We start from the raw sequence: 16,795 nt of genomic DNA, 5'->3' as shown, positions 1-16,795 counted from the left end.
AATGATAAAGCTGATCTTGGGCCGGCGTGCGATAAAGACGCTGATTCAGATGACATGAAGTCAGAATACGGACGATGGTCAGTTCGGCTTCGCGGCCTTGAAGCCTGAGTTGCTAGGCTGCCCGCTTTGTTGACGCCAGCAGGCTTGGCAGGTAAACATGGGAGTCCCGCGTACTTGCGACGAAGTGAGGGGTTTCACGCGACGCCGCAACATCATCATTATACTTAACCAGGTACGAAAATAACAAGGAATATGCCTAGCATGGACTACAATCCCAGGATGAGCATGGCGCGTAGCTCGCAGCAATCCAGCCAACAGCAAAGGCACAAGAAGGACGATGATGAGGATGCTTTCATGAAACTGGTATGAGCAAATCATAATGCGCGTATAGCGCGCGCATTCGATCGCAAAGTGCTAACAATCCATCAGAAAGATCCAGAAATCGCAGGATGCATCAGCGACATCGGTATCAACTTCTCTGTCGAAGACTTGCGCAAACCCAACCCTCAGCAAATTCAGAAAGTTTTCGAATGGTTTGCGGAGCTACTCACAAACACGACCCGCGAGGTCGTCGCACCTGCAATGCGATTTGCAGCCGAAGAGGCTTACGGCGACGACGCAGACCGCATCTTCACGGCCGACACCCGCGACTTGATGGGTTTCTTCATTACCTTGCGAAGGCTGTTGGCCGAATGTGGTATCAAGGACTTCACATTCTCCGACCTTTACCGTCCAACGTACCCGCGACTTGTGAAGATATTCAGCTACATTATCAACTTCATCCGATTCCGCGAGTCACAAACCAGCGTGATCGACCAGCACTACAACTCGTCCGAGCGCACAAAGAACGACATCGAACAGCTCTACCACACGAATCAGGAGAAGGAAGAGCAGTTGGAGGAAATGCAACAGAACCGCAAGAATGTGGAGGCCGCGCTGAAAGAGAAAGAGAAGCGCACTGGAGAGTTGCGGACGCGTCTTCTGGAGCTGAAGGCCTGCCAGGAGCGTGTCACAGAGAAGCTCGAGCGTGTCAAAGGCGAGCAGGCGCGCTTGAAGTCTGTGCTCGAGGAGCGCACAACCACCGTCATGAACACGCGGCAAGAAGCCAACAAGCTACGGCCATACGCTGAACAGTCTCCCGCTGTCCTTGAACAGTCTCTGCGCGAACTCTCTGGGAATCTCAACCGTGACCGCGTCGAGATAGACCGTCTTGACAAGAGGAACCGTGCCCTGCAAACGAGCAGTGACAGCTTTTCGCTCCTACAAACCGACATCACATCACTCACACGTATCCTCAGCGATCTTTCCTCGGAACTGCACAAAGAAGAGGAGGAAGGACAGAAAGCTGGCAAAAACCGAGACGCGCTCACCGAGCAGACAAACAGTGTTCGCGAAGTTGAACGCAAAGAGAAGATGCTTCGGAAACAGCTGGAACAATGGCAGGGCAGGACGGACAAGTTAAGAACAGACACAGAGCGCAAATCTACGAACGCGCGGCAAAAGATGGAGGAATTGAGGGCTGTTCACAGAGAGCTTGCGGCGGAACGGAGGGACAGAGGCGATGAGGTTGAGAAGAGAAGAGTGCGCATTGAGCAAACGGAGAAGAAGGTAAGTTCACTGCAATATCGGTGTGTTGTCAGACGCCCGCTAACATACTTCCCAGATGGTGGATCTGAAGGAGCAAATCGAACACGAGGTGCAGAGCGCGCGAGAAGAGTACATGAAGATGGAGAGCCACATTCGTCTGTACATCACAGAGATGGAGCAGAGCATATGAGCGAATTCCAGCCGCGGCTGAGGAGCTGGTGCTGTCCGGCGTCTGTGTTTGCTTTTAATGATATCCACGAGTGTTTACTTCCTTCAGCTGTAGCGAAAGCTGGTCTCTGCTTGAATCGTTCCCACATGCCTTTTTCATCGTTCTCACGCACGCATAGATGTCGGTGGGCATTTTGTCGCGCACATCTGGGGGATTCATGAACTTCTCTGGGCCCATATCAAGCCACCGGCCGGATCATGACCAACATTGCAGACTAGCATGAGAGCGAGTCAAAAGTACAATCCACACTATTATTCATTCAGAATGGTCATGAAGCCGGCATTGCGAGAATTCAAACCATCGTTCGGCTATCCTGCGTATTGTGACGGTTCGTCCGACCCAGCCGCGTCCTCCTGCGCCGAAGCTTTTGGTGGTGACGTTCAAAATGGAGACTTCCTGATCCCAAGGGTTGTCTGGCAGACGCACATCGTTCTCATGCTCGACCTCAAATCCCATGTCGAGCTGGTCCGGTTCGCGAGGCGTGTTTGGTGGGCATTCAGCCATGAGTAGTCTCCTTTCAGTGGCGTGGGCAGCCTCCACGGCTGAGGCGAATGTGCGATTTATTCCCTGTGCGGAAAAGGAAGAAGTTGAGCGGTGCAGATCAAGTGGGTTCAGTATCGCAAGGATTGAGTCTCGATTCTGGCAATGGACTTTGGTCGTGTCAATCTCTGCCTCCTTTGCTTGCGCCAGGGCTATCATTGCAAGATACGCCCGAAGGTGTGCAACATCTGGGCAGACGGCCAGCTTGACCGAACGCGAACTGGCCAACTGATGCAAAGTTGGGGGTCTCAATAGCTCATTTAGCGCTGTGTTGGCCCTGAGAGCGGCCTCATCGGTATCGCTGGTTGGATCGTCGCTATCGTTGGTGGTGGTTTCGTTGCCAACGGTCAACAGCTGCTCAAGGAACATCTCTTTACTCCCACAGAAGATCAATATCGACTGTGTGTCGGTCTTGAGTAAGTGGCTCACGAAGTCCGATAAATGGATGTCCGTGAGAATCTGAGGTCTGATCGCCATGGTGGCACACTGTGTGTCGCATCACGCGTTGTGTTCACCCAATCGGCAGGAGAAGCCTGAAGGGCGAAGTGTGAAGTTTCCGTAGTCCTTCCATTGTCTTCAGCACCGTAATACCAGATGCATGTTGTTGCAAACCATTGGTGCTGGGTTGCAGAAACGAAACAGTGAAGTCGCATCGGCTTGGCAGGCATCTTGACGTCGTCCGCGCGATCATCCCACCACCTCCACTCCCCGCTGGGTCGAAGTCGGGCGTTCTATGACCGACCCTTCGCATTCGTTAGACACAAGTTCTCTCACGGCAGGTCACAGCCGATGGAGTCAATTTCGCGGATAAGCGGGCTGCTAGAGACAGGTAATATTCCCTCATGCATTTGTCATGCGACCTGAACTCTTGCTAACACCCACAAGCACGCGATCTCACCCTCGAAGCCGCCAAAGATGTTGGCCCTCGCAGGCCAACTCGGCCTTTGCCGACGCAGCAGATCAAAAAGCTGTTGGATAGCCGGAATGAAAGAGAAGTGCTAGACGGATTGAGGAGGGTGATAGCCGTATGAGTCGAGCGGTCTGCCGTATATGGAAGAGCTTCGCTGAGGGGACATCCAGATGCAATATGCGAACCCGCCGCAACCGACCCTCACTTTCTTCCCGGCCGTGCTGAAGACTCTTTCGAACCCATACCCTTCAACAAGACCACTAGTGTACAACTACCTGCTACACCATGCCGAAGCCGACCCCGATACGACTCTTCTCTCAATCAACACGATACAAAAGTCGCTGTCCGACTCGAATCCTCGAGTACGCGCGATGGCTCTCAAGACCATGGCCGGCATTCGAGTGCCCATGATATCGCAGCTAGTGAGCTTGGCGATCAAAAAGGGTGTGAGCGATCTGTCACCAATTGTGAGGAAAGCAGCCGCGCTGGCATGCGTAAAATGTGTGACGTTGGATGCGAACACGAGACCACAAGTCGAGGAATACCTGGCGAAGCTGTTGGAAGATCAGCAGTACTACGTTGCAGGAGCAGCTGTTCAGGCGTTCGCAGAGATCTGTCCGGATCGTATCGATCTCATTCACCCAGTATACCGGAAACTATGCAAGATGGTGGTGGATATGGACGAGTGGGGACAACTAGCCATACTGCGTCTGTTCCCAACATACGCCAGGAAATGCTTCCCTATGCGAAAGAAACGCGTGAAGAAGGCCGCGACTCGGGAACAAAAGGCGCAAGACTTCTACGAAGATCTGGAACCAAAGGAAGAGCGGGAAGAAGACTTCGATGAGGTGGAGGTTCTTGATCCCGACCTTGAGCTCCTGCTTGATTCAGTGCAGCCGCTCCTTCACAGTCGCAACTCCGCAGTAATCGTCTCAGTTGCCAGGATGTACCTCTACCTGTCGCCCTCGGAACATCTCCCACATGCGATTGGCCCTCTAGTGGCTCTGCTGCGCTCGCCCAAGGACATCCAAGAGGTCGCCTTATACAATATCGTACAAGTATGCTTGGCCAAGCCAGCGCACTTCTTGCCATACATTCGCCACTTTTTGATCCGGACCTCTGAGGCACCGCAGACCTGGCGCTTGAAACTTGAGGTGTTGACTCTGCTATTCCCTCATTGCGATAAGAGCATGCAGGATCTCATCCTTGCGGAGCTCGAACACTTTTCGAGGGGTCACAACTCGGATCTCGTGCGCGAGAGCGTGCGCGCAATCGGTCGCTGTTCGCAGGCTTCCGACGCAAAGACCTCGCGCCGCTGCTTGTCGCTGCTTCTTAAGCAAATTCATAGCTCTGACTCTGTGTTGGTTGGCGAAGCTATGGAGGTCGTGCGACACATGATTCAACGTTCGCCAGACGAGCATCGCAAGACCGTCGTCAGGCTCGCAAAGAACCTTGACTCGCTGAATTCACCAATGGCTCGCGCGAGTATCATCTGGCTGGTGGGAGAATTCTCAGGCGCTGATCCTCAGAACAACATCGCAGCCGATGTGTTGAGGATCTTGGTCAGAGGTTATGCAGATGAAACAGACGAAGTGCGAGCGCAGATCGTCCTCCTTGCAGCAAAAGTCTACCTACACGACCTAAACGCGAAGAACGTGAAGAAGACCGCGCTGGAAGCTCTCAACTCACCAAGCCAAGAAAAGCAGCCAGAGAGCCAGGTCCTCTCGCCTCCACCAGAAGAAGGCGGATTCGGAGAAGAACACCAACAGGAAACCCCAGAGGCTCCGGAAGAAGAAGACACAATCGCGCTCCTCTACCAGCACACCATGCTCCTAGCCCGCTACACCTCATCCTACGACCTGCGCGACCGCGCGCGCGTCTACCGCGCCCTCCTCGCCCTGCCCTCCAGCACCGAACTCGCCAGCCTCCTCCTCCTCGCCCCCAAACCTGTCCCCCAAGCGCCCTCGCCCAGCGAAAGCCACAAAGGCTACGCGCTCGGCAGTGCCAGCCTGGTCATCGGCAGCGCGGCGGGTGTCAACGGATTGCGCGGCTACGAGCCGCTCCCTGACTGGGTCGCTACGGGCGAGGAACCAAATGCGGCGCTGCGGGACGCAGGCGGAAGCGGGAAGACGGAGTCGTACGAGCCGCAGAAAGCTGTATCTGCGGGCCAGATGCTCGATGCGGCGCTAGAGGCTGACCCGGGTTATAAGTCTAACGGGAGGAAAGCGAAGACTCTGGATGATTGGCTGGACGATGAGGAAGAAGAAGAAGAGACGGAGAGCGAGAGCGGGGACGAGGAGACAGATGAGGAAGAGGAAGAAGAGGACGAGGAGGAATCGGAGTACGAGACCGACGAAGAGGAAGAAAGCGAAGAACAGGAGAGCGAAAGCGAGGGAGATGAGGAAGCCGGATTGGTTAGATAGGCTTTGGGGAGATAGCGGGTGTGCAGACCTGTGCGAGATACCCATTTAGTATGCACAGCGGTCATGACATTCGTGTCGTTCGTCTCAATATACAGCATGATGAGCTATGAACGTCCAGAAGCTGTCATGGATAGCATGTGGACCTCCCTGCCGTTTCGGATCCGGCTGTTATGTCCCACTAGACACCCTCAAAGGAAATACGCCTGTTGCACCGAGACTTAAATGAAAATTGAAGAATACGAAAAGGAAGACGAAATGTTGAGAGCTTTGTTCGTCTCGGTGAGAGAAAATTACGGGAATCCTCCGCGAGCCTGTGCATCGCGATAAGGAGTAAAGATACCAATTAGGGCGTGAAGGCCAATCGGCTGGTGGCGCCTTAAGATGGAAATATGAACTCTTTTCGGCAGCCGCGCACGCAGTGCTAGGCGCCTCAAGAGGAAGAAACGAAATATTCGTGAAAGCAATATTACCCCTTCAAACTCTCCTGTCACCCGGTTTTCAGTAGAAGCGGATTCGACATGGCTTCAGCGCAAAAGAAAAAGAAACTGTGAGAAACAGAAATAGGCCGTGATGTTTCTCGTGGTCCTCGAGATTGACAGCAAGAGAGGGAATGATGTGTGCCTGCGTCTCTGAATTACAGAAGTCGAGACGCCTACCAGCGTCGGACAGAGCCATCGGCGGGACGGTTCTGCTTGCGGTTCTGTTTCGGCGTCGCTTCGTTGTCGCGCACGCGCTTCTCCCTGTTGTCGTTGTGGTGGTGGTCTCCGTCGTGGTGACGCTTCAAACCGTGAGAGCGGTTGTTCTTGGGGCGAGGCGTCGCATCTGGATCCTCCATGATAGTGAATTCGGAGCTGGTCAGATCATAACGACCAGCGCCAGAGTCTTGGCGATACTGAGGCTTTCCATGGCCGCTCCAAGGATCGTTGAAGCCCACCGGCTGCGAGAATTGTTGCGGCTCCGACGGCGCTCGGGAAGTCGGGGCGAACTGGTGTTCGCTGGTGACTGAGCTCTGACGACTGGAGTGTACCGACGCAGGCGGGCCAAAGGCAGGGCCAGGAGTCTCATAAACAAGCCTGGGCGAGCCAGTGACACCGAGCTTAGCGAGGATGTCATCTTGGGTCTGATCGCGAATGGGTTCCAGAGCCTTCGGACGTTGAGTGGAGTAACGTGAGCAAACAGAGCTCGCTCGCGAGTGGTTGGAAGCTGCGCTCGATGGGCGGTTTGTCGGGCCTTGGCTGTTCCTTCTTCCGCCATCAGCCAAAGACTGCTCGCGGTGATACGGCGCGTCGACGCTCTCGCGACGAGCCGATCTAGATGCGTTGCGAGTGTGAGGGCGTGAGTTGCGCCGTTGTTCAATGTCTTGAGCGCCCACAGTCTCGATGCTTGCTCGCGCGAAATGAGAAATTGACCCAGAATCGAAACGGTCCCAGTTTGCGTCAACCCGATTGCGGTACTTTTGCTCCATCAGGTCACGTCGAATAGTCTCATAGCCGATTTGCAGAAACTCCTTGAAGATGAGGTCATCCTTAACGTCTGACCAGGATGGTGACAACCGAACAGTGTTGAGTTGCTCCTCTCTCGCGTCCGTGTTGAAATACTCGGATATGCAATCCTCAAGCGGCGATTTCTGAGGGCGTGGAGCCAAAGCCTCCAATTCAGCTTCGTTGAAAGTCGCAGGCAATGGTCGGCTTGTGGGAAGCGCGGTGTGAGATTCGATCCATCCGATGCTGCGATCCTTATCGATTTCCTCTGGATGATTGAAGTAGTAGCACTCCTCGTCGTATTCAGCTTCGAGCACCTCAAGAATATCCTCCAGCGGAGCGCTTGCGTAGCCTGGTATGTATTCGCCAGCCTCTTGCCGCGCGTAAGCAGCAGCATAATCGTATGCGACAGAAGGTGCTGAGTTGTGGCGAGCGATACTAGGCGCATATCCTTGGCTGGACTTGGTTCTAGAGTGAAGCGCTCCTGGAGGGAAGTAGGAAGCGTTGCTAGATCCGTAGATGTCAGATACAGAGCTGTGACGTGCATGTACAGCAGCGATAGTCGTTGGTGGCGATTGCTGAAGGTACTCAAACGTCGCCGGGTGAGAACCAGTCGGAGTTGGAAAGCTGCCACCGTCTACGGAAGGCGTGTAAGATCCTATGGGAGGAGAGGCCTGCTGCTGATAACTCTGACCATAGTGACTCGAGGCAGCTCCCGCGGCTGCGTATGGCTGAGGTGGGTAACCGGCATATGAAGGCTGTGGGTAACCGTGGGCGTACTGCTGAGGCGCGGATGACCACCCTTGCTGCTGGCTTGATGGACGAGGTGCGGATTGCGCGTTGTAGCCCGGCGGAGGGGCATACTTCGTCACCACCATGCCGCCTGCTTTTCTGATCGTGGTGGCGCCATTGGGCTTTGACGAATGATTTCTGCTGATTTCTTAGCCGAAATGTTCCGTCCATCAAACAGACGCGCAGAAGTATTCTCTGCATAAGTGCAACTTACCCATGGTGTGCTTGCTGCATTTGCGGTTCACTTGGTTGCATATTGGCCGCCGGCCGCCGGGTTTGTTTTGATTTGTTTTCTTCGATGCTCAACGCTCAAGATGCAAGGAAAGAAAACGAAAAAGCAAATGCAAGGAGACAGTTGAACTTGATGAACCGTCACCGTATAACAAAAAGCTCCTTGGCTGTGCGTGGGTTGTCGCGTGCTGTATATGTGCCCAGGATCGCTCGTCAAAGAATCTCGAGATCCCCAGAAAGGGGCCTGTTGACACGGTGACGAGCCTTTCGCGCGAGCGACCACCGACCACAAAGGCGAGGTGGTTGTCAGTCTGGGTAGTCAAGTAGAGACGAGCACGGTTTGCGTAATACCGGCTAGCGTCCAGGCGCCGTGCGTTAGAACTTGTGGGAGACGCGAATTGGTCTCAAGTGAGGTTCGAGCTGCGAAGCCAGCAAACGGTCGGTCGCGAGCGCGAGCCAACGCCAAGGCAACTTCGAGGCAATAGTCGTGGTGAGCGTTGTGGAAGAACAAGTGCACGAAGACGTTGTCGACGCGTTGGAAAAGGTGAGACTGAGATGAATGAAGAAACAGGATGCCTTTTCTCAGCCAGAGAACATGCCCCTTGCAATACCTCTTGGAGCATGCGGGCAGGTGCAGGGATAGGGAGGACTTTCGGCTTTCGAGGGAGTGAGACAAACCGCCGCTGGCTTCAACGGCCGCCTGCTAGCGACGGGACGACGAGATGAATGTCTCATACGCAACGCACCGCGCCGTCCATCTCTCGCAATGGCCAAGCGGGGTGCAAGACGGTGAAGGAAGATGTTACGGGATACAGCGTGCAACTTATCGCCGCAAGTGTACCGGCCAGGACGTAGAAAAAGAGCGTTGGGATATGCAGTCGTGCAGAAACAGGACCAAAACGAAGGTACATACCTGACCGCCTTACCACTCGTATGCAGCGCGGGGGCCATACCTAATCTTGGCTCAGTGATATAATGGTCGTTTGCGAGAAGATGTACGCGCACTGAACATGCCGCAACACCGTAATGATCACAAGACCGGCGCAGTGTTGCGCTGTCCGTGGTGGGCGCCACCGTACCACTGAGCCGCACTAGGCTCATGAGCTCCAAGGGACGGTATGGCAGGCGTCGTCAAGGCAAGACAAACGGTGAGTTTGAGGCATCGGTTGCCCTTGTCAATGGAACATTTGAGCGGATGCCCCTCATGTGGTGAGCGTATTGACGGAACGACCACAGCCGAGCCACCAGCCAGAGCGAAGGAGGGGTCGGGTCGGGAGCAGCTTGGCTGCCACTTGTCGTGACGCGCTCACGACTTTTCACAGCCACAGTCAGCCACTCACATCTAACGTCGCCGACTCTGCGATAAGTCGGGAAGGTCGAGAAGAACCCTGGAATCATTGTCGCGTCGCCTACTGGATACTTTGCACTTCTGAGAATGATAAGACCGGGTTGAACAAATTGCGCGGTGCCGGAGGCGCCATCCTGTGTCTGGAAAAGCTGCCACTCTCCTGGGGAGCCATTTCCCCAGTCGCCAACCCCAGCAATGCCTGGCCTTCCTGGTATGCGGATATTCGCGTCGCCGCCGTGCGACTTGTTAGCTAACCATGTCGCATAGCCAGCGTCGATCTGGACGAATGCATCGAAAGGCTCTACCGCAAGGAGCTCCTCGCCGACTCGGTTATCGAAGCGGTGTGCGCTAAGACAAAAGAGCTGCTTATGAAGGAGAGCAATGTGGTGCACATTCAAGCGCCTGTTACGGTGGTCGGCGATATCCATGGACAATTCTTCGACATGATCGAAATATTCAGGATCGGAGGCTACTGTCCGGACACAAATTACCTCTTCTTGGGTAGGTCACGCGAGCAGTTGAGAGTCATGTTGCAGGCCTGTTGCAAGATGTCGGAGGTGGATTTTCGGTTGTCTTTTTTTCTTTTGGAGCTGACGAGACAACAGGTGACTATGTGGATCGCGGTCTCTTCAGTATAGAGACCATCAGTCTCCTCATTTGCTTAAAGCTACGGTATCCTGAACGGGTGCATCTGATTCGCGGCAATCACGAAAGCAGAGGCGTCACACAGTCCTACGGCTTCTACACCGAATGCTCTAGGAAATACGGCAACGCAGCGGTCTGGCATTACTTCACCGACATGTTCGATTACCTCTCGCTGAGCTGTGTCATCGACGATAAGATCTTCTGCGTACACGGCGGTTTGAGCCCGAGCATCCACTCGATCGACCAGATCAAAATCATCGACCGATTTCGCGAAATTCCCCACGAAGGCCCTATGGCGGATCTGGTGTGGTCGGATCCGGATGGAGAGAGAGACGAGTTCAGCCTTTCGCCCCGAGGCGCAGGCTACACGTTTGGCGCACAAGTCGTCAAGAAATTTTTGGAAGTGAACAGCATGAATCACATTTTACGAGCACACCAACTTTGCAACGAAGGTTACATGGTTATGTTTGACGACCGACTATCGACGGTTTGGAGCGCGCCGAACTACTGCTACAGATGTGGCAACCTCGCGAGTGTCTTGGAGGTCGGACCTGGCGGCGAGAGGAAATGGAACGTGTTCGATGCAGCGCCAGAAAACGATGCGCATCGGCAGGAACAGCAAAATCAGCAACAGCACGCCGGCAATGACCCGGTCAAGGACTATTTCCTCTGAAGCGATGCTGTTTTGACCAAGCTATGGAGCATTTGCGGCGTTTTTAGGGCATTGGTTTGATTTGCGCAAGATACCACTTCGCATGGTGCATGTGTGAGGTATTGTTGGTTTTTGACCGCTGTGGCACGCAGCGCGATTGTAGTTACGAACGTATAGAGCTCAGACGCATCAAAGCGATAATCCTTCTCACGATTTGAGATTCAGCCTCAACCAATATCGATCGCGTTTATAGCCTTCAAGCGCCCCTAAATCTATTAGACCTGCAGTGGTGCCGCCCGTGTCCCGACTATTTCCCATTAGCCGTGGCCGCTATTGGGCACTGTTCACCAGAAGCCGACCCTGACCATCTACGTAACATGGCGACTGCCAAGCGGTTTCATATGCCTCGACCTCATCTCTAATCCACCCCACGACCAATGCAGCGCCCAGCAATCGATCGATTCTAGTCTTAAAATCGTCTTTAATCAAGCCACGCTGCGAGAGATCTACAGTATCATGCGCGCACCCTCAACGGCAGCGCTCTGCGTGCTCGCCAGCCTGTGCTTCGACCAAGCATACTGCCTCGGCGATCACGAAGGCAAGCAGGATCCTTTGCTTGATCCTCGGGCACGCGCGAAGATCCTAGCAGCGTGCCCTGCGTATGAACACTACGCACGCTTCCCTCAGTAAGATCATGTAGCTCTGTCCCATCGCGACACAGCCGCTGACGACGCTTTAGCCATCCCTACAGCGATGGACCCCTCGAGCTCCCGTTCCAGCGACCGGCGAAGTCATGTCGCACGTTCGAGTCGCCGTTGGTAGAAAAAGTGATCAAGGATATGAACGAGAAGATAGTGGATAAGGACCTGGCGCGTATATTCGAGAACGCGTTCCCGAACACCCTCGACACGACAGTCAAATGGCACGTGGACGGCACAGAAAAGCCCGCAAAAGGACGGTCGTCTTGGTGGGGCAAAGATGGTGCTTGGGAGGGAGCGCAGTCGTTCATTGTGACGGGTGACATCTCTGCGGAATGGTTGCGTGACAGCACGAATCAGCTGGCGCAGTACCAGCGATTAGCGAAGAAGGATAAGGCTATCGAGACACTGCTTCTGGGCGCCATTAACACGCAATCGGAATACGTGATCGAGTCGCCATACTGCAACGCCTTTCAACCACCTCCGGCGAGCAAGATCAAAGCCAGCGACAATGGTCAGGGAGACACGGTGCATCCGGCGTACGAGCCCAGCCAGGTGTTCGAATGCAAGTACGAGATCGACTCGCTTGCACACTTCCTGTCACTCGGGAACCAATTCTACAGCCACAGCGGCTCGACGGAGTTCATCAACAAGAGGTGGCTGCAAGCCGTCGACAGTCTGATCGAGGTTATCGACCAGCAGAGCCAGTCCACCTTCGACCCCAAGACCGGCTCTTTCCAGCGCCAGGAATATCGATTCCAGCGTAACACCAACACCGGTACTGAAACTTTGAACCTCGGTGGAAACGGCAACCCTCTCAACTATGGAACTGGCCTCGTCCGCTCCGCATTCAGACCCAGCGACGACGCTACCATACTCGGCTTCTTCATCCCCGGCAACGCGATGATAGCCGTCGAGCTCAAGCGCACCGCCGACATCCTCGACAAAGCCGGCAAACCAGACCTGGCTCAGCAGCTGCGCGCGCGCGGCGAACGTATCGAGAAGGGCGTCTGGGAGCACGGTGTCGTCAAGCACCGCAAGTTCGGCTCCGTCTTCGCCTTTGAAGTCGACGGCTACGGATCGAGCATCCTTATGGACGACGCAAACTTGCCCTCGCTTCTTGCCCTGCCACTGCTCGGCTTTCTGAAGAAGGATGAGGAGACTTACCAGAACACGCGCAAGATGATTCTCTCCAAAGAGGGCAACCCCTACTACCTCACGGGCTCGGAGTTCAACGGCATCGGTGGACCGCACATCGGATTCATGAACGCGTGGCCGATGAGCTTGCTCGTTCAGGCCATGACCAGCGACGACGACAGTGAGATCAAGACCCTGCTGGCGGCGGTCAAGCAAGCATCGCCGCTGGGGCTGGTCCATGAGAGTGTGAACGTTGAAGAGATTAGAGACTACACCCGCAGCTGGTTTGCCTGGGCTAACTCTGTCTTTGCGCAGACGATCCTCGACATCGCAGAGCGCAAGCCGCATTTGCTGTTTGGTGAGGGCGCGGACAAGTACATTATAGGATAGATGTATGAATACATGAACCGTTGACATGCGTTCAGTTATAGCTGGAAAATGGGTTGATGTTAAGCAAGAGTAGTAGTACATTTCATGCTATGCTACATTTACCATCTTTTGCTGTCGAAGTTCTTGCCTGATCTCTCTTGTTCAATGCGGGCATCAAAGTCCTTCTGCGCCTCGTACTTGGCCGTCTGCTTGTCTTCCTCGCTTGAAGAGAAGCTGAAGGCATCGCCTCCCTGGTCCTCCTGGTCCCTTGATCTCCTCTGCGCACCTGATCCGGCGCCGGCGCCGGCGCCGCCGTTCGCAGCTTGTTGCCGCAGGCGCTCCCAGGCGCTGCCGCCTTGCTGCTGTGACACGCCCTCTCCCTGATTCGCCGCCTGTCTATCAGCGCTGGGGCGCTGAGGCGCAGCTTTGTTCAAGTCGACTGTGTTCGCTCTGTTCTCTGCGGGACTCGACCAAGCATCTGCTTGCTGGCGGTATTGCTGCTGAGTCGATTGGTCGTCGTTCATCACGCCGGTGTCGGTCAGCGGATCAGAGTAATCCGCCTCGAACGCACCACCGGTAGGCGAAGCATCGTCATAATCGTTGCTCTTGCGAGCGCCCTGTGCACCACCATAGCCCTGACTCTGCCCACTCTCCCTCTGCATGCTCTGCACGCTCCGCCTCTGCCTCCTCTGCTCAAACGTCTCCGCCTGCGTCGTGCCCTCCACGTCCTGCTGCCGCCTGAGCTGCTGCGTGCTCACACCGTCCTTTTGCAACTGCCTCAACTTCTCCGAAAACTCTTTCAACCTTGGATCCATCGCCCTACCCGCCAAGCTCAAGCTGACCGCATAGCTGCCGAAAAACACCGCGCCCACGACCGATCCCAGCAGCATGTACGAAAAGAGCCGCAGCGAGTGCCAGCCCATCCTCGCCGCCGGCCCTGTCAGCGGACCCAACCGGTCCTTGCTCCAGTTGCTCTGGTCCTTGAACGGCGACCAGCCCGGAAAGCGGAAGCTGTCGCGCGTGCGGAAGAACTGCACGCTTGCGAGCGACATGCCGACGGGGCTGCCGAAGCTGGCGACACGGTACGACTTCGCGACGTGGTAGGCGAAGGCGTCGGCCTCCTCTTGCGTTGCGGGGCGCTGCAGGACTTGCTGCAGGAAGCGGCAGGATTCTTGGATGGACTCGATGAGGACGGGCGGGTTGGAGCGCGTGCCGAAGAGCGAGAAGGGCCGCGGGAGGTTGGCGAGATTCACGAAGACTTTGCCCTGCGCGCCGTCGCGGGCGACCGAGGCGAAGGAGGGCTCACGGGTCGAGGTGTAGGGTGGGTTTTTGTCGGCGTAGCGGTCGATGTCGTCGGAGGGAGGCGAGTCCGTGCCGAAGGACTCGGTTGATCTGGCTGCCTCCTCGAGCACCATCTTGGGCTATACAAAGGATGTAGTCGGTTTGTTTGTTGGGTGGTGTGTGGTCTAGCCTCAGAGGCGTAGGTGGGAGGTGGAAGCATCAGTCAAAGGTCCCTTCGGCGAGTCTGGGGAAGCTCGACTGCAGTGACGACATTCTCAGAGCCGCGGCACTTCACGCCACGTGCATTGACGATACATTCCCGTCGATAAAGACGATCATTTTCAATCTGGCAAGACAACATTATTGATTTCCAAATGGAAACTGCGACTCGATTCTAACGTCAATCACAATTTGCCAGTTGCGCGGGGCCAACATCATCTCTCCACCATGAGGCCCTCAAAGCCACCAGACTAGAAACCACTTCGCCCCAATGCCTCCAACAACAGACGAATCCGCCGCCGCCCTTGCAATCAGCACCCTCACCCCCCTCAGCCCTACCCAACAACTCGCGCAAACCCAACTCACCACCCTCCTCGCTTCACCCGACCCCTTCCCAGACATTCACTCGCTCCTCGCCCTGTACAACACCCTCTACTTCCGCTCCCTCCTGCTCCCCGCGGACGAGCTCTCCTGGTCCCCACGCCTAACCCTCTGCGCCGGCACCTGCGAGCTCGTCCGCGACCCCGCCAACAACAACAAATACACGCGCGTGCGCCTCAAGCTCTCCGAACCCCCGCTCAAGTTCCGCCCGCGCTCCGACCTCCTCGACACGCTGCTGCACGAGGCGATCCACGCGTACCTCTTCCTCACCACGTCGTGGCGGCACTCGCGCGGGGACGACGGCACGGGGCACGGCGAGGGGTTCCTGATGCTCGCGGACGCGGTGAACGAGCACGGCGGGTATGGCGTGAGCGTGTACCATTCTTTCCATGACGAGGTCGAGAGCTACCGCACGCATGTGTGGGAGTGCGAGGGGCCGTGTAGGACGCGTGCGCCGTTCTTTGGGCTTGTGAAGCGGGCGATGAATAGGGCGCCGGGCAAGGGGGATGCGTGGTGGGCGAAGCATCGAGAGGAGTGTGGTGGGAGTTTTCGGAAGATTGCTGAGCCGGGGATGACGAGGGAGCAGGTTCAGCGGTTGAATGGGTTGCAGAGGGCGGGGAGGCAGAAGAATAAGATTGATGGGTGGGTGGGTGGTAGGAAGCGGGAGCGTTCGCTGGATCGAGCGGAGACCAATGGGTTTGGAGTAACAATAGATCGGGAAGGCGTCGATGATGTGACTGAAGTTCGAAAACGAGAAAGGATCACAGTGTCCTGTCCGATATGTGGCGAAGAGATGGCGGAGGATTGCATCAATCAGCATTTAGATGACGCCCATTAGCGGTACTGCGAACAACTCAATCACGGGAAGGAAATGGGTATCATTCGGCTCCAACCTAGCCCAGGCTCTCCTGCCTAATCTGATACTAGAGCTTACTGCCTCTGGTACGTGACCGAGATCGGCTGTCCACTCAGCTCGATGCCCGAAAGCGCCTCCTTCGCCGCAATGGCACCAGTCTCATCATCGTATTCCGCAAACGCAATATTGCCTCTGCCAGGCACCGTCCGGATTTCCCTAAAGCCCGGAAAGCGCTTGAAGATGACAGCGAGTGCGTCTTGGCCATAGCCCTCGGGCAGGTCGCGCAAGAAAAGAGTCTTGTTCGGCGGGAGGAACTCGTCCGGTATAACACCACCAGCACCAGCCGCCGGCTTGGCGCTCTTCGCAGGGCGCTCTGCGATGTTCTCGGCTGGCGCACGTTTGGCCGGTGCAGTGGCTGCCGCGGCCGCGGCCTCTTGCGCTTGCTTGCGCTCTGCAATACCGTCAGATGCAACACCGTGCGAATGCCTGAAAAGTGTGAACTTGCCCTTTTCTGCGATCCTGTGCTTCTTGTGGGTCTCGAGCCCAGCCTCGCCATCCTCCCTCTGCACCGTGACGTCGGAGCGCGATTTGGCAAACTCCAACTTCATCGGCTTGCCGAACAGGTCGAAGGACTGGAGGTCCTCAATCGCATCCTGCGCACTCTCGACATTATCGTAGACGATGAACGCCTGGCCTTTGCGCTTGAGGCTCTTCTTCGCGACGATGTCGACGACGGTGCCGAAGACGTCGAAGAGTTCGTGCAGCGCCTCGATCAGGGCGGGGATCTTGACCTTCTCGTCGAGGTTGCGGGCCTGTTGTTGGAGGGTTAGGGAGAAACAAAGGGCTAGAAGGTGTGATGCAATGGGCATACGTAGACACTGTGTTCACGGTCAGCTTTTGATCCTAACCTCGCGCAATTCCGTACGGAGTGCAATGTACGAACGTTGCGTTAGGTGGAACTTGTTCGGTGTCAGCCATTTTTGCTGTTCGCCTGCCTGAGATTGACCGCGGAGGCC

General features: G+C 55.7%; 9 protein-coding genes across 9 annotated transcripts; 5 read left to right on the top strand and 4 right to left on the bottom strand.

Annotated features, from left to right (window-relative positions):
* Positions 1 to 197: 197 nt before the first annotated feature.
* On the top strand, positions 198 to 2,081 carry WHR41_03225 (uncharacterized protein). The gene is made up of 3 exons (XM_069371831.1): positions 198 to 363; positions 430 to 1,608; positions 1,664 to 2,081. Exons 1-3 carry the CDS (start codon positions 253 to 255, stop codon positions 1,775 to 1,777), a joined length of 1,404 nt encoding a protein of 467 aa, XP_069231156.1. The 5' UTR covers positions 198 to 252; the 3' UTR covers positions 1,778 to 2,081.
* On the bottom strand, positions 2,072 to 2,833 carry WHR41_03224 (uncharacterized protein; the record flags this gene model as incomplete). The annotated part of the gene is made up of 1 exon (XM_069371830.1): positions 2,072 to 2,833. The coding sequence occupies one exon, from the start codon at positions 2,831 to 2,833 to the stop codon at positions 2,072 to 2,074; it is 762 nt and encodes a 253-aa protein (XP_069231157.1).
* A 259-nt stretch (positions 2,834 to 3,092) lies between these two features.
* Positions 3,093 to 5,918, top strand: WHR41_03223 (uncharacterized protein). Its single transcript, XM_069371829.1, has 3 exons — positions 3,093 to 3,185; positions 3,242 to 3,381; positions 3,437 to 5,918. The coding sequence occupies exons 1-3, from the start codon at positions 3,146 to 3,148 to the stop codon at positions 5,687 to 5,689; spliced, it is 2,433 nt and encodes an 810-aa protein (XP_069231154.1). The 5' UTR covers positions 3,093 to 3,145; the 3' UTR covers positions 5,690 to 5,918.
* WHR41_03222 (uncharacterized protein) lies at positions 5,914 to 8,639 on the bottom strand. The gene is made up of 2 exons (XM_069371828.1): positions 8,177 to 8,639; positions 5,914 to 8,100 (listed from the first exon to the last, which is right to left on the bottom strand). The coding sequence occupies exons 1-2, from the start codon at positions 8,215 to 8,217 to the stop codon at positions 6,342 to 6,344; spliced, it is 1,800 nt and encodes a 599-aa protein (XP_069231155.1). The 5' UTR covers positions 8,218 to 8,639; the 3' UTR covers positions 5,914 to 6,341.
* Positions 8,640 to 9,513: 874 nt separating this feature from the next.
* WHR41_03221 (putative serine/threonine-protein phosphatase C22H10.04) lies at positions 9,514 to 11,067 on the top strand. Its single transcript, XM_069371827.1, has 3 exons — positions 9,514 to 9,752; positions 9,809 to 10,042; positions 10,147 to 11,067. The coding sequence occupies exons 1-3, from the start codon at positions 9,737 to 9,739 to the stop codon at positions 10,857 to 10,859; spliced, it is 963 nt and encodes a 320-aa protein (XP_069231262.1). The 5' UTR covers positions 9,514 to 9,736; the 3' UTR covers positions 10,860 to 11,067.
* Positions 11,068 to 11,220: 153 nt separating this feature from the next.
* Positions 11,221 to 13,093, top strand: WHR41_03220 (uncharacterized protein). The gene is made up of 2 exons (XM_069371826.1): positions 11,221 to 11,524; positions 11,578 to 13,093. The coding sequence occupies exons 1-2, from the start codon at positions 11,355 to 11,357 to the stop codon at positions 13,061 to 13,063; spliced, it is 1,656 nt and encodes a 551-aa protein (XP_069231263.1). The 5' UTR covers positions 11,221 to 11,354; the 3' UTR covers positions 13,064 to 13,093.
* Positions 13,094 to 13,161: 68 nt separating this feature from the next.
* On the bottom strand, positions 13,162 to 14,457 carry WHR41_03219 (uncharacterized protein; the record flags this gene model as incomplete). The annotated part of the gene is made up of 1 exon (XM_069371825.1): positions 13,162 to 14,457. The coding sequence occupies one exon, from the start codon at positions 14,455 to 14,457 to the stop codon at positions 13,162 to 13,164; it is 1,296 nt and encodes a 431-aa protein (XP_069231118.1).
* Positions 14,458 to 14,813: 356 nt separating this feature from the next.
* WHR41_03218 (uncharacterized protein) lies at positions 14,814 to 15,761 on the top strand (the record flags this gene model as incomplete). The annotated part of the gene is made up of 1 exon (XM_069371824.1): positions 14,814 to 15,761. One exon carries the CDS (start codon positions 14,814 to 14,816, stop codon positions 15,759 to 15,761), a length of 948 nt encoding a protein of 315 aa, XP_069231117.1.
* A 92-nt stretch (positions 15,762 to 15,853) lies between these two features.
* WHR41_03217 (uncharacterized protein) lies at positions 15,854 to 16,757 on the bottom strand (the record flags this gene model as incomplete). Its single annotated transcript, XM_069371823.1, has 4 exons — positions 15,854 to 16,230; positions 16,285 to 16,591; positions 16,651 to 16,657; positions 16,723 to 16,757. 4 exons carry the CDS (start codon positions 16,755 to 16,757, stop codon positions 15,854 to 15,856), a joined length of 726 nt encoding a protein of 241 aa, XP_069231124.1.
* Positions 16,758 to 16,795: the final 38 nt, after the last annotated feature.

Source organism: Cladosporium halotolerans, assembly GCF_011745625.1.
Source record: "Cladosporium halotolerans strain TM138-S3 chromosome Unknown Sca8, whole genome shotgun sequence".
NCBI lineage: Eukaryota > Fungi > Ascomycota > Dothideomycetes > Cladosporiales > Cladosporiaceae > Cladosporium > Cladosporium halotolerans.
Note: the sequence above shows the minus strand (reverse complement) of the source record. Positions and strands in the feature narration are given on the sequence as shown.